A 14,105-nucleotide genomic window follows, 5' to 3' on the forward strand; every position below is an offset into this window, starting at 1 on the left:
AACGCCGCCTCCCGCTTCAGTGCACCTGCCTGCCGGGCTGTTCGAAGGATCCCTTCGCCGTTTCTCTTCAGCGGGCAGAGTCGTCGTCGTTGCCGCCGCCGATCCACCTGGGTCCCGCCATGGAGGGGCTGCGGGGTGGCCTGAGCCTCGCCGGGCTCCTGTCGTTGCTGCTCGTCGCCGGCGGTAAGTAGAGGAGGAGGAGGAGGAGGAGGAGGAGGAGGAGGAGGAGGAAAGGCAGCGGGCAGCTCCTCTCCTCTCTTGCGTCCCGCGTACCTTGCAGTTTGGCCGGGGGCCACTTCTTGCGATCCCGCCCCGGTTTGGAGCCGAGTCTCGTTTTGGCAAGCAGACGAGGCTTCGGGCTGAGTGGCAGCAACCGCCGCGAGTTTCCTTTGGTGGGGGTGGGGGCGGATCTTTCAAGTTTCCAGTCCTCAAGGCTTTGGGAGCCAAGTTGGGGAGGGGAATCAAAGAGCGTTTCCCTGCTTTTGGGGGGCAGTGAAGAACTTGGTGGCTTGGATCGGAGAGAAGGGAGCTGGGCTCCATCAGGGCTTCTGGTGGGGGGCGGCTGAATGCAGATTGTGCTGGTTGGCAGCCCTGAGATTCACACACACACACACACACACACACACACACACACACACACACACCCCGGCCTTTGTCTCCAGAAATATATTTCTGGTGGGGGCATGCTGGTTGGCAGCCCTGAGATTCACACACACACACACACACACACACACACACACACACACACGGCCTGTGTCTCCAGAAATATATTTCTTAACACAGAGACATCGTAGCTTAGCTGGGTTTTTTTTTTAAGCTTTTGGAGCTTGATGCTTCTGGTGCCTAAAGCCGGGGTTGGTTGTTCCTGCCCACGGAAAAGATTTCCTGCTTTAAGAAATCCTTTCCTTAATTCTGTTTCTCACGGTTCCGGCCTTAAGCTGGATCTTCTTTTGAAAGATCTTCCCAAGGTGGTATGATGAGAAAAGAATGTAGCATACAGAACAACAGAGTTGAAAGGGACCTTGGAGGCCTTCTAGTCCAACCCCCTGCTCAGGCAGCAAAGCCTGTACCGTTTCAGACAGACGGTTGTCATCCAATCTCAACCTTCAAAACTTCCAGTGTTGGAGCTTTCACAACTTCTGGAGACAGGATTCCAAATTGCAGTCTTAAGCTAAGCTAATTTGCGATGATTAAAGGAGACCACCCCCAAACGTTGTCGTCTTTGTTCTTGTTTTGAGTTGTGTGGAATTGTGCACTCCTCTGCTAGAGGGGTAGGGTGACAGCTCTTCTTTCTGAATGCTTGGCTTAAACTCTTCTCGGGTTTTATTTTAGGATTAACACTTCTTGGTTTCCCACCCTTCTTCCTGAAACCAGCTTTTGAGCATGACTAGCAAAGGTTGCCTTGCCTAGAAGATTGCAAGAGGGCAAAGGTCTCTGCATGGGTGGAAAACACAGACAGAAAGAGAAAGGGGAGGAAATGTTCCTTGGAATGTCTTAAGGAAGAGGAGTTGCCATCTTATTTTCTCCCTCCCTCCCTCCCTCCCTCCCCCCCCTCCGCCCCGGAGATTTCGTACTTTTAGGAAGACGTTCCCCAAGGAAAGTTGCTTCGTTGTTGCATCTCTAGGTCTGGAAAAGCTGCGCTGACTGTATTTTTGCCTGCTGGAATTTTGGAACGAAAGCTTCGGGAGATAGGGCGGCATATAAGTCCCAAAAATAAATAAAAGAAATAAATAAACACTACTCTGCGCTAAGTATTTTAAAGGAAGGGCTTGTCAGAGTAGGAACCTCTGGTCTGATGTGCTAAGATCCTTTTTAGCTACTCTTTGAAAAAGTTTTAACCATTTGTGTGCAACCTCCAAGCCTTCAACGTCCTGTCCAACTGAGGTAGAAATATAATAATATCTGTTGGAGGTGAGAAGTGAGATTTCCCCCGCCACCTTCTCTTCTGGAGGGAAATGCGTTCTTGCAATGCTGGGGGGGGATCGGGAGGGTGGGAAAAGCATTGTCTCCTTTTTGGTAGCTACACCCAGGTCTTTTAGAAATGATCCAGCCAATGAGCTGCTTCTGAAACTTATAGAAGAGGCATTAAAATCCAAGCGGTTCCTTGGAACATCCTTGCATGTGTGTTTACGTTTGTCCTTTCAAGCCCGCAGTTGTCTGTAATCAAACAAAATAAAAAGACATAAGATGCTTTGCCCTCGGGGCTCAACCCGTCAGCAGTAGTGGTGCTCAGTCCTGGAACGTGAGAATAAAGTCTAGGTAGTCCTTGACTTACAACAGTTCATTTACTGACCGTTCAAAGTTACAATGGCACTGGAAAAAAAAGTGACTTATGACCATTTTTCACACTTATGACCATTGCGGCGTCCCCCACGGTCACGTGATCAGAATTCAGATGCTTGGCAACTGACTCATGACGGCTGCAGTGTGCCGGAGTCGTGTGATCCCTTTTTATGATCTTCTGACAAGCAAAATCAATGGGGATGCCAGGTTCACTTAACAACTGCAGTGATTCACTTAACTATGGCAAGAGAGGTTGTAAAATGGGGCAAAACTCAACCTACAATGGTCTCACTTAACGATAGAAATGTTGGCCTCAGTTGTGGTTGTAAGTCCTTTTCTTGACCTTGAGCCACAACCTCCAAACTCCGATTCAAAAATAATGGGATGTAATTTTCTGGAGTTGGATGTTTCCTTGTATTTTAGGTTGGTAAAGGGGGTGGGGGAAATAACTTCATAAAACATAAAACACAAATTTAAATTACTCGTAGCAACTGAAATCTGCAAAATCGTATTAGTCAATAAGAAGTCAAATTATATCAGGTTGGTTCATGCATCGCGTTGAAACATGATACGACTTGCTTAGTTGCAGCTTACTGAGATCCATAAAGCCAGCCATCATGACATGTAAACCAAAGTTTAGAGTTTATTGCTAAGTTGAAACAAGGATAGAATGGGTTGGTCAAACCATGATTAGAAGTAACAGTGACTTAGCACAATGTTAAAGCCAGCACCTATGGAGATGTGAAGGATTGAATTTAAGTCATTCCTCATGCATTTTTTTATTTTTTATTTTCCCCTCTCACTTTTTGGCAGTCTGTGATGTCTGGCACTTAGTAGGTGTGGCCCTTTTGGGGCTAATTTCTTCCAAGGTTACTCTACCTCCAAAACAGGTGCAGTAGTTAAATTCTGAGTCTGAAAAGAGCTTCGTCTTATACATGGATGGCACTATTCTGAATATTCTCAGAGAACTTTCCCGGCACTCAGAGAATTCAGATTTTTCTTGTACTTTTGTTCTTCCTACATAACAGAGATGCCAAATGATAGGACAGCTGTGCCTGTTCTCGTTGAGAAAAAGCGCATTTGTTGAAATTCTACCTCCAGGTTCACAGGGAAAGCAGAAAACAATGGATGTCTCTTGAGCTTTTTATTTCTTGACTAAAAAAAATGGTTTACAGGTAGTCCTTGATTTACAACAGTTCGTTTAGTGACTGTTCAAGCTTACAATGGCACTCAAAAAAGTGACTTAAGACTGTTTTTCACATTTACGACTATTGCAGCATCCCCATGGTCCCGTGATCAAAATTCGGATGCTTGACAACTGGCATGCATTTATGGTGGTTGCGGGATCATGTGATCCCTTTTGCCACCATCTGATAAAGTCAATGGGGAAGCCAGATTCACTTAGCACCAATGTTGCTAACTTATCATCTGCAGTGATTCACTTAACAGCGGAGGCAAGAAAGGTTGCAAAATGGGTCAAAACTCACTTAACAAGTGTCTCATTTAATAACAGAAATTTTGGGCTCAGTCGTGATCGCAAGGACTACCTGTGTTTGAAACCAGCCACGTCAGCATTTTAACACCCTGAGAAGTAAAGCTGGGTGTCATTTGCTCACGACTGATGGCTCTGAGAATAACAATAATAAAAAAATGCCTTGTAAATGTGTCCTGCAGGTATTCAGTTCTTGCTAAGGCTGAGCCCTGGGAGGTGGGTTGGTGTAAGAGGGCATGAATAGGTCAGGCAGGTATATTTCAATGACTTTTTCTCAAGGGTGTGGCAGGCTTGAACGTCATGAACAGGTAACCTAACAAGTCTGCCGGGATCTGTTTTTAGACATCCTTGTTGCTCATGCAGCCACAGTTTTGTCATGAAGGATCAAGTAACAGGATTGGCTTGAAGCCCTAGAAGTAGCTACTGGATGCCAGCCTTGAGGCCTCAAGGAGCTTTTCCAGGGTGTTACATTGTGCTGAGGACTCTGCTCAATGTGGGAGCAGATTTGTGTGACAACAGACCTCAGTCCATGCTTAGGTTGTGCTGCAGACATACCCATAAATGTGGTGTCCCCCAAAAGGATCTTGTTTCAAAAATCCTACCGTAGGAGATCGGGATGGTTGGGCCAAATATTTTGATGTGCAATAAAGCAGGGATTCCCAAATGCCACATGGCATTGATGGATGAACATTGACATCGCATTGACTGTACACAGATGCTGCTGGATGAAAAAGGCTGAACAATAATAGTTGGTCAGAAGCCCATTTTGATTATCTAGCTCAGCTTCTCTTAGTGGCCTCCAGATGTGTTGGTCTCTGATTTCCATTATCCCCTGCCAGCATTTGATTAAGAAAGGTTAATCGACTTGTCTCGGGGTAGTCATGCCTCAATCTTTTCAACAGAAGTACTGAGATTATGGAATAATTTAGCCTCATCATCTATCCAAGTCGTTTCACCTCTAATTTAGAGATGCTTGTTGAACTTAAGAGTAAAGTCTGACAAGGAAGTTCAGTTCAAAAGCAGATCCAGACTTCTGTAATCCCATAATATTAGCAGTGTTCAAGAAGTGAACAGACTTATTTATACCAATAGAAGAGAATATCTGTGGCTCAGGGTGAACTGTGGGGTCCCTGGTGCTGTCTGATCTTGGTGGGCTTTCTTGCAGATGTTTTATTAATCCAATCTCCTTAGTGCTAGGTATGATGATATTCAGCGCTAGAATTGATGATGTTACTTAGTTGGGTAATGAAATGTCTTCAAGAAAACAACTCAGAGAGGAACAAGGCACCCCTCAGACTTATTTGTGGTTCAGCAATGAAATAGTTGAAAGAACAGGGGAAAAAATAACATTTCCTTTTCATTTTTTCTTTGAAACACTATGACTCTATGAAGTGGGGAAGGGGTGGGGTGGGGTTCATTCCCCATTCCCCATTTGTAAGAATTCTGCCTCACTTCACCTCCCATCTTCTGTAGGGCTTGCTTGATGACTTTGCAGCTCCCCTTAAGAACTGTTTAGATATGTTGTTTATTCAAAGGCTATTCAAGGCTAGTTAATGCAAAACCTATCCCCTATCCCGGGCATCACAAACCATTTCTAGGTAGAGAAGATATTTTTTGGAAAAGGACCGAACCACCCTCGGAATAATTGGGAAGCTCCCTTCTGAGGAGGAATGGATGTTCTGGAATTCTCTGGAATGTTCTTGTATTGCACATGCAGAAACCAATCAGATACACGTGATATGAAAATAAGAACATGGATGGGTGTGGTTGATTTGATTATCAGATAGAGATCCCTTCAACTGGAATATTCATTTATTTAATATAGTATTTTTTTGTTAAATAAGGATTATAATTTATAAGCTTATAACTCTCTGTAGACCCATTATGTAAGGCAGTGGTTCCCAACCTTTTCTATACCCCACACCCCAATGCTTCTGATATGTTCTCGCACCCCTTACAGAAGTTCAAAATAATGGCAACCAATTGTGCATATACACTATAATTTTGAAATTTCTAAACCCAAGTTTTTGCACCCCCTGGTATATCATCTCGCAGCCCCAGTTGGGATCCCGTGATCAGTGGTGAGATTCAGATATGTGAACAACTGGTTCCTTGTGTGGATGCTGCTTCCAGAAGTCCATTCTGGGCCTGGGCAACAAAAAATTAGCTACCGGCTCCGCAGAAGTGGTACGAACCGGCTGAATCCCACTACTGCCCCTGATGTAAGGGGAGGAGAGTCTATCTGGGTTTTTTAAATTTATTTTTCTTTTCAGCATCCAGCTGGGGTGGATTATGTTTTACACTAATATCGAAGAAATGGTGGAATGGAATCATTAAAGAAAGGATGCCAAAGGAGGGACAAAATGACGTACGAACGACCAAAATTAAAACCATTTTAAAAATTATTTTAAATAATTGAATTGAATTGTCCCGCAGCGAGTTGGCTGTGGCAAGTTGTCGCATTCTTGGCTTGGTGTTCGTCTCGCAGGGCGGGAAATAAATTCTCAGGAAGCATGTAGTTGCCAGAAGAAAAAATGCGGGCAGGAGCAGAGAGAGAGGCTGACTCAGATCCCTTAGCGCAACCTCAGGAACAAACCTTGGGAAAAGCCGGCAAGAAATCACCTTTCCCTCTCTGTCACTTTGATGATATCACCCGGTGTGATTTCTAAAACGAAAAGTACGCGGGCTTTGACACAGTCTGCCATGGGACTTTTGCTCTAGAAAGGGCTGCCGCTTTATATTCTGTGAACTATTTCCTGCATCTTGTGAAAGAGGGAGAATGCATCGAATCAGGGCAACTTCCTTCAAGGATGCTTCGGCTGGATTTCCACCCGTTGCCCTGCTGTTCGAGGCAGAGGGGGCTTTGGGGAGGTACCCCCAGCGAGTTCTTAGGTGCGGTGTGCTCAATTCATTTCCTCCAAGATGCTTCTAGAGCCGTGATGGCCAACCTTTTAGAGACTGAGTGCCCAAACCACAACCCAAAACCCACTTATTTATCACAAAGTGCCGGGCCTGCCTCAGCATTGTGGTGCCCTCAGGGGGGGGGGACATGGGGGTGTGGCCCACTGGGTGGGCATGGCTGCACTTGTCACGGCAGACTGGGTGGCGTGGCTGGGGTGGGCATGGCCACCTCTATGTGGCTCATGGGGGAGGGATGCCTGTAGGGGCCGGGCAGGGTTGGGGGAGATCCAGGAGGTCTCTGGCAGGTGGGGTGGTGGGCAGGAGGCCCAGCGTAGAATGGCGGGGAGGCACGCAATCTTAGCTGGGGCTGTGGGGCTGTGGTGCCAATGGGGATCCGGCTTTCTCTGCTCGGGCTGGCCTTTGGCTTGCTGGGCGTGGGCGAGCTCTACCACTTCTACTTGAGCTTGCTAGCTGGCCGCTTCGCCTCCTTTGTGTTGGGTGGGGCTGCTGCTCCAGGCAGTGGCAACGGCCTAATGGACCTGCGCAAGCTGCTGGCAGTGGTGCGCGTGCCCACAGAGAGGGCTCTGAGTGCCGCCTCTGGCACATGTGCCATAGGTTCGCCACCACTGTTCTAAAGAAAAGTTGTGGCCCAGACTTGGGCCCCAATTAAGACCAGATCAAAGAGTTAAGGCCACACGGCCAACAGAATCGAGGGAAAATTGGCTTCCTGTGTACATTAACGCAACAGACTACAGGTGTAGATAGGCAAACCTTGACTTTCGACCATTTGTTTAGCAACCATTCTAAGTTACAGCAGCATTGAAAAAAGTGACAACCGTTTTTCACACTTACCAACATTGCAGCTGACCCACGGTCCGGGGATCAAAATTCAGAGACTTGGCCATTGACTCATATTTATGACGGTTGCAGTGTCCCGGGGTCACGTGTGATCCCCTTTTGCCACCTTCTGACAAGCAAAGTCAATAGGGAAGTCAGATTCACTTAACAGCCGTGTTACTAACTTATCAGCTGCAGTGATTCACTTAACAACTGTGGCAAGAAAGGCCGTAAAATGAGGCAAAACTCCCTTAAGACGTCTCTCCCTTAGCCACAGAAATTTTGGGCTCAGTTATGATCATAGGTTACGATCCAGCTTGCCCATCATGGTTATAACTTGTGATTGTAGTCAGTTGGGTTACCCCCCCCCCCCGGTGAGAAATCCAATTTTATGACATTTTGTCATGGTCATTAAGTGGTTGTTAACTGAAGCAGTGGTTTGCTGGAAAGCTGCATCTGAGTTGTAAGTACCCTCAGGTAGCTCTGCCATAAGTCGAGGACTTCCTGTATGGCAGACATGTCAAACACAAGGCCCGGGGGCCGGATCCGGCCCGCGAAGTGCTTTCATGTAGCCCGCGAAGCCATCCTGGAAACAGTGATGGAACGGCCCCCACTGCCTTGGCCCTGGCCCAGAGACCCTCCTTCTGCCAGAGACCCTCAGATCTGTCCCACTCCTGCCCAGGCCCCCATAGGCACCCTTGATGCGAACGATGTAGAGCTGGCCACGCCCACCCAGTAGGCCATACGCACTCTAGCCACGCCCACCCAGTAGGCCACGCCCACCCAGGCCACACCCACCCGCCCCCCTGAGGGCAACCGCAATGCTGATGCGGCCCTCAGTGAAATTGAGTTTGACACCCCTGCTGCATGGGAATGGGAAACGGAGTGTCCTGTAAACCAGTTTTCATAAACAACAAGTATAACCGAGATATTACAAGGTGTCTTTATGTCCTTCTAATATTCTTTTTTTTTTCCCCTTATGTTTCATGTTTTTTCCCTGTTTCTATTCTGCAGTCATGAAAGAGGCCAGCACGCAAGGTAAGAGATTCGTGAACGTTGCACATTCTACCTGTCTTTCTTATCTTTCCTGTGTTTCCTGCTGGCTAATTGAACTCTGCCCTCCCCTCTTCAAATCCTGATTTGCTTTTGTTCCTAACAATCCTAGTTTAATGATCGTACTTCTTTCTATATGGAAATCCTCGAACCTGTGACTTTTCAAAATGGGAGTCTCATTTCTTTATTCTTGGCCTTTGAGACTGAAGTCACCAGGTGCACGTGCTTCCACATGCTACCTTTTCAGCAAAAAAAAAAAAAGGAAGGGGCTGTTAAAGTAGAGGACAGAGATGTCCTAGCTGTTGATTATATTTCTTATTAAGTTCCCCTGGAACAGAAGCGTACTCCTAATTTATCCCACGGCTATACTTGGCGGCCAACAATGAATGAGGCAATGCGATGAATTCTAGAATGATTTTTTTTTTCCTTCCCCACTCATGATAATGTCATCTGCCTGCAGTGTTGTGCGGGGTGCCTGCTCTGGGACGGATCGTGGGAGGTTCGAATGCTCAAAACGGACAGTGGCCATGGCAGGCCAACCTGAACTTCAATGGTGTTCATGCCTGTGGGGGAACCCTCATTGCCCCCCAGTGGTTGGTTACAGCTGCACATTGCTTCCCCAAGTAAGTCAAGTATCCCTTGAAAGTTTGGTCTACTCTAGTGTGAAGGCACCAGGCTAGAAACCAGGAGACTGTGAGTTCTAGTCCCGTCTTAGGCATCCAGTTTTCATCACCACAATGTAAAAAAAATGTTGAGACTCTAGAAAGAGTACAGAGAAGAGCAACAAAGATGATCAGGGGACTGGAGGCTAAAACATATAAGGAACGTTGCTGGAATTGGATATTTCTAGTTTAATGAAGAGAAGGACGAGGGGTGACGTGATAGCAGTGTTCCAATATCTCAGGGGCTGCCACAAAGAAGAGGGAGTCAAGCTATTCTCCAAAGCACCTGAAAGCAGGACAAGAAGCAACGGATGGAAACTAGTCAAGGAGAGAAGCAACCTAGAACTAAGGAGAAACTTCCTGACAATTAGAACAATTAACCAGTGGAACAACCTGCCTCCAGAAGCTGTGAATGCTCCAACACTTTTAAAACTCCGACTCCAGTTTTTAAGAAGAAACTGGATAGCCATTTGTCTGAAATGGTATAGGGCAGGGGTCTTCAAACTTGGCCCTTTTATGACTTGTGGACTTCGAGTCCCAGAATTCCTCAGCCAGGCATGCTGGCTGAGGAATTCTGGGAGTTAAAGTCCACAAGTCATAAAAGGGCCAGGTTTGAAGACCCCTGGCATAGGGCTTCCTGCCTGAGCAGGGGGTGGGACTAGATGACCTCCAATCTCTCTTCCAACATTGTTGTTGTTGTTGTTGTTATTATAATAGCTGTCTGGGTGACTGAGCCAATCTCTGAGAGACAGTGAGTTCTAGTCCCACTTTAGGCATGAAAGCTGGCTGGGTGACTTTGGACCAATTATTCTCTCTCAGTCTAACCCACCTCCAAGGTTGGTTGTGAGCAAAGTAGTAGTGGGAAAGTACAGGTAGTCCTCGACTTACAGCAGTTTGTTTAGTGGCCGTTCAAAATTCCAACAGCACTGGGGATGCTGCAGTGGTCATAAGTGTGAAAAAACGGTGATAAGTCACTTTTTCCAGTGCCATTGTAACTTTGACTAGTCACTAAATAAACAGTTGGAAGTCAAGGACTACCTGTACAGTTCAGTTCGTGGCTATGTGGCATACTAGCCTGATGCTGTCTTACTGTTAAGAAGTAGGTAAAGGTAAAGGTTCCCCCGCAGATGCGTGCTAGTCGTTTCCGACTCTAGGGGCCGGTGCTCATCTCCGTTTCAAAGCCGAAGAGCCAGCGCTTGTCCGAGGATGTCTCCGTGGTCATGTGGCTGGCATGACTAGATGCCAAAGGCGCACGGAACGCTGTTACCTTCCCACCGTAGTGGTCCCTATTTTTCTACTTGCATTTTTACGTGCTTTCGAACTGCTAGGTTGGCAGGAGCTGGGACGAGTAACAGGCGCTCACTCTGTTACGCGGCACTCGGGATTCGACCCGCCAAACTGCCAACCTTCTGATCGACAAGCTCAGCGTCCTAACCCACTGAGCCACTGCGTAGGATATATTTAAACATTGCGGGGGTGGGGGGGTGGGGGGGAAAGGTGGATTATTATTAATGCCTTCATGCCCATGCTTGGATACTGGGTGCACTTGGGATGATCTTACAGTCTTAGAATCTCAAAAGTGATGCAAACCACTTTTCTCTCTGCAGGGCGAATCAGATCGATATGTATGAAGTCGCACTGGGGTCCTATCAGCTGAAAAACCCCTCACCAGACATCCAAGTGATACTAGTAGAAGAGGTGATCAAGTATCCTGGTTACAATGAAGACGAAAGCTCTCAAGGGGACATTGCCCTGGTGAAACTCAAATTCCCCGCTAACTATAGTCGGACTGTACGGCCCATCTGCCTGCCTGCCTCTTCAGTCACCTTCCCGCCAGGCATGAGATGCACCGTCACGGGCTGGGGGAATGTCCTTGCAGATAGTAAGGAGAAAAGATTTTTATCTAAAGGTTTCACCCGGGGCTGTAATCCTTGTTCTTTGCCAAACCTAGCGCCTTTGGGTGGTGTGGTAGTATAAATCCCAGAATTTCTCCATCAGCTAGGCTGGATGAAGGTGGCGCTTGTAGCTTCAGTTGTACCCAAAGGATGCCATCTTCTTCTTCTTGTGCCATATCCGTCATCGGACGTTGGCGATCCTGTTTTTATCAGCAGCCGCACGAAAAAGTGCGGCTGAGTTTTGTCCAAACCAGTCCCTTAAGTTTTGAAGCCATGATGTCCTTCTTCTGCCTGGACCTCGTTTGCCTTCCATCTTTCCCTGGAGCAGGGGTAGGCAACCTTGGCTCTTTTATGACTCATGGACTTCAACTCCCAGAATTCCTGAGCCAGCCATGCTGAGGGGAAAGGGAGAGGTTTCCAAGCTGAGCCATGCTGGCTCAGGAATTCTGGGAGTTGAAGTCCACGAATCATAAAAGAGCCAAGGTTGCTTACCCCTGCCCTGGAGGATTAAATGGAGTAGGCCGTATTTTTCTGGGTGTTGCATCACATGTCCCCAAAATTCTAACTTTTGTTTTTTGTTTGGATGATTTTCCTTGGCTTTCCCAGGTGGCTGATTTAAGTATGCAAGGATGCTGATACATCTGAAAGGGCAAACCTTTTCTATCTAATGCAGTTTCTCTTGCTGCAAATTCTTCCACATTCAGGATTTAGTTTTCTTCCCTTCTTATCCCAAATGATGTTTGTCCAGTTTAATATTAGAGCAGTTGATTTTGGGTGTTCAACGTTTTACAGGTAGTCCTTGACTTACAACAGTTCGTTTAGTGACCAAAGTTATAATGGCACTGACAGAAAGTGCCTTATGACTATTTTTCACATTTACCGACCGTTGCAGCGTACCCGAGGTCACGTGATCGAAATTGACATGCTTAGCAACCGACTCATCTTTATGACGGTTGGAGTATCCTGGGGTCATGTGATCAGCTTTTGCAACCTTCTGACCAACAATGTTTTTATGGGGAAGCCAGATTCACTTAACAACCGTGTTGCTGACTTAACAACTACAGTGATTCACTTAACAAGTCTGCCAAGAAACGTCTTAAAATGGGGCAAAACAAATTGCTGTCTTAGCAACAGAAAGTTTGGGCTCCCTTGTGGTCATGGTCGAGACCTACCTATATTTCTATGGCATCATCGGTTTTTCAAAAATCAAAAGAGGAGCTTGCAAGGGTATAAATATGTAAAAAAAACAATAAAAGGAGATCATTCTGTAGTAATAATGATCATTCACAATCCATGAACCAGTTGGGTTATTGTTTGAGAGACATTAACTAAACTGAGAGACAGAATGACCATTGGCAGGCAGAAAAACAGCGGGAGCAAATTCTTAACTTTCTGCTGGCTTCCCCAATGACTTGTGAGAAGCCGGCAGGGAGCATTGGAAATGTCAATCATGTGACTTTGCCAAATCTCAATCCCATAGAATAATAGGTCCTGGATTATAATAATAATAATAATGATAATAATGATAATAATGATAATAATGATAATAATGATAATAATAATAATAATAAATAATAATAATAATAATAATAATAATAATAATAATAATAATAATAATAATAATAATAATAATAATAAGTTGGAAGGGACCTTGGAGGTCATCTAGTCCAACCCCCTGCTAAGGCAGGAAACCCTATACCATTTCAGACAAATGGCTGTCCAGTCTCTTCTTAAAAACTTCCAGTGTTGGAGCATTCACAGCTTCTGGAGGCAGGTCGTTCCACTGGTTAATTGTTCTAACTGTCAGGAAGATTTGGACGTTTCCTTTAAGTTAGCTCATTCATGGGAGGATAATTCAAAAAAGTGTTGCCGTATGATGCACTGCTTTGCCCAATTAAAGGTTACAAACAGGAACCGGGGAATTTTAATAGTGCGTGGATAATAAAAACAGAGCAGCAGTTGGAAAACTTCTAGAGAAGACAGTCAAAGCTTTGAAGAACTCCAAACAGCCCTAGTTGCCAGAAATTATAGTGCCAGATTCTCCTAGGCCAGTGATGGCGAACCTTTTAGAGACCGAGTGCCCAAACTGCAACCCAAAACCCACTTATGTATCATCGGGTGCCATGTGGGCGTGGCCCATTAGCTGGGTGTGGCTCATTGGGTGGGCATGGCCCATTGGGTAGGCATGGCTGAGGTGGTAACGGCAGACTAGGTGGGACTAAAAAGCTCAATCAATCAATTCCAACTTTGCGAGATCTTTTTTTTTTCCCGCAAGAAGTTGAAATTGATTGATTGATTGAACCTTTTTTTTTTTGCACATGCCGGCGGAGGACTAAAGCAAAAAGGTTTTATAAAACCCAGCTTGAAGGCCTAGGACTGGGGCGATGGCACGTGTGCCCAGAGAGAGAGCTCTGCATGCCACCTGCGGCACACATGCCATTGGTTCACCACCACGGTCCTAGGCAATAGTTTAAAGCCATTAATAGGAATAGGCAGATGAATGTAAGTCAACATTCATAATGCCCGAACGCCTCCTTTACAGGAAAAGGCTTTAGAAAAAAAGAAACATTTTGGGATGGTTTAACCTGGTTTAGTCATGTATGGCATGGAGAATATGGACACGGAGATTTTTTTTCTTCTTCTCTGAAAAGATTTGGATCAGGAAGAATCTGATGAAACTGGGATGAGATTTAGAATAGAGAAATGAAAGGGCTGCACATAATTGATCTGTGGAGTCCATTACCACAAGAATGGGGATGGTTACTGAACTGGATGGGGACTGGACACATCCAGTTCCATCAAGAACTAGTGGTCTTAAAGACGTAATGTTATTTCTGGGTTGGAGTCTACAAAGGGGAGCTGTGATGTAATGACAGAAGGAGTCAGGCATGGCTCTGGAAGCTTTCCACAGACATCTGGTTGGGAGAGAGAAAGTGCTGGGCTAAGAAGCACGTTGGATTAATCCAGGAGGAGATACTTATT

At 45.9% G+C, this 14,105-nt stretch overlaps 2 protein-coding genes across 2 annotated transcripts in view; one reads left to right on the forward strand and one right to left on the reverse strand.

Moving 5' to 3' along the window:
* Positions 1–14,105, forward strand: part of LOC310649564 (prostasin-like) — a 17,303-nt gene continuing 3,198 nt past the window's right edge. Inside the window, exons 1-4 of the mRNA XM_083378084.1 lie at positions 1–183; positions 8,528–8,551; positions 9,027–9,189; positions 10,836–11,110. Coding sequence (XP_083234210.1) covers positions 120–183; positions 8,528–8,551; positions 9,027–9,189; positions 10,836–11,110 — 526 coding nt within the window. The 5' untranslated portion in view covers positions 1–119. The remainder of the gene's footprint in view (positions 184–8,527; positions 8,552–9,026; positions 9,190–10,835; positions 11,111–14,105) is intronic.
* KAT8 (lysine acetyltransferase 8) overlaps positions 9,307–14,105 on the reverse strand; it is a 27,651-nt gene continuing 22,852 nt past the window's right edge. The window contains exon 12 of the transcript XR_014494256.1: positions 9,307–9,325. The gene's annotated coding sequence lies outside the window, so the exon portion shown is untranslated. The remainder of the gene's footprint in view (positions 9,326–14,105) is intronic.

This window comes from Vipera ursinii (genome assembly GCF_947247035.1).
Source record: "Vipera ursinii genome assembly, chromosome: Z".
Lineage (NCBI taxonomy): Eukaryota > Metazoa > Chordata > Lepidosauria > Squamata > Viperidae > Vipera > Vipera ursinii.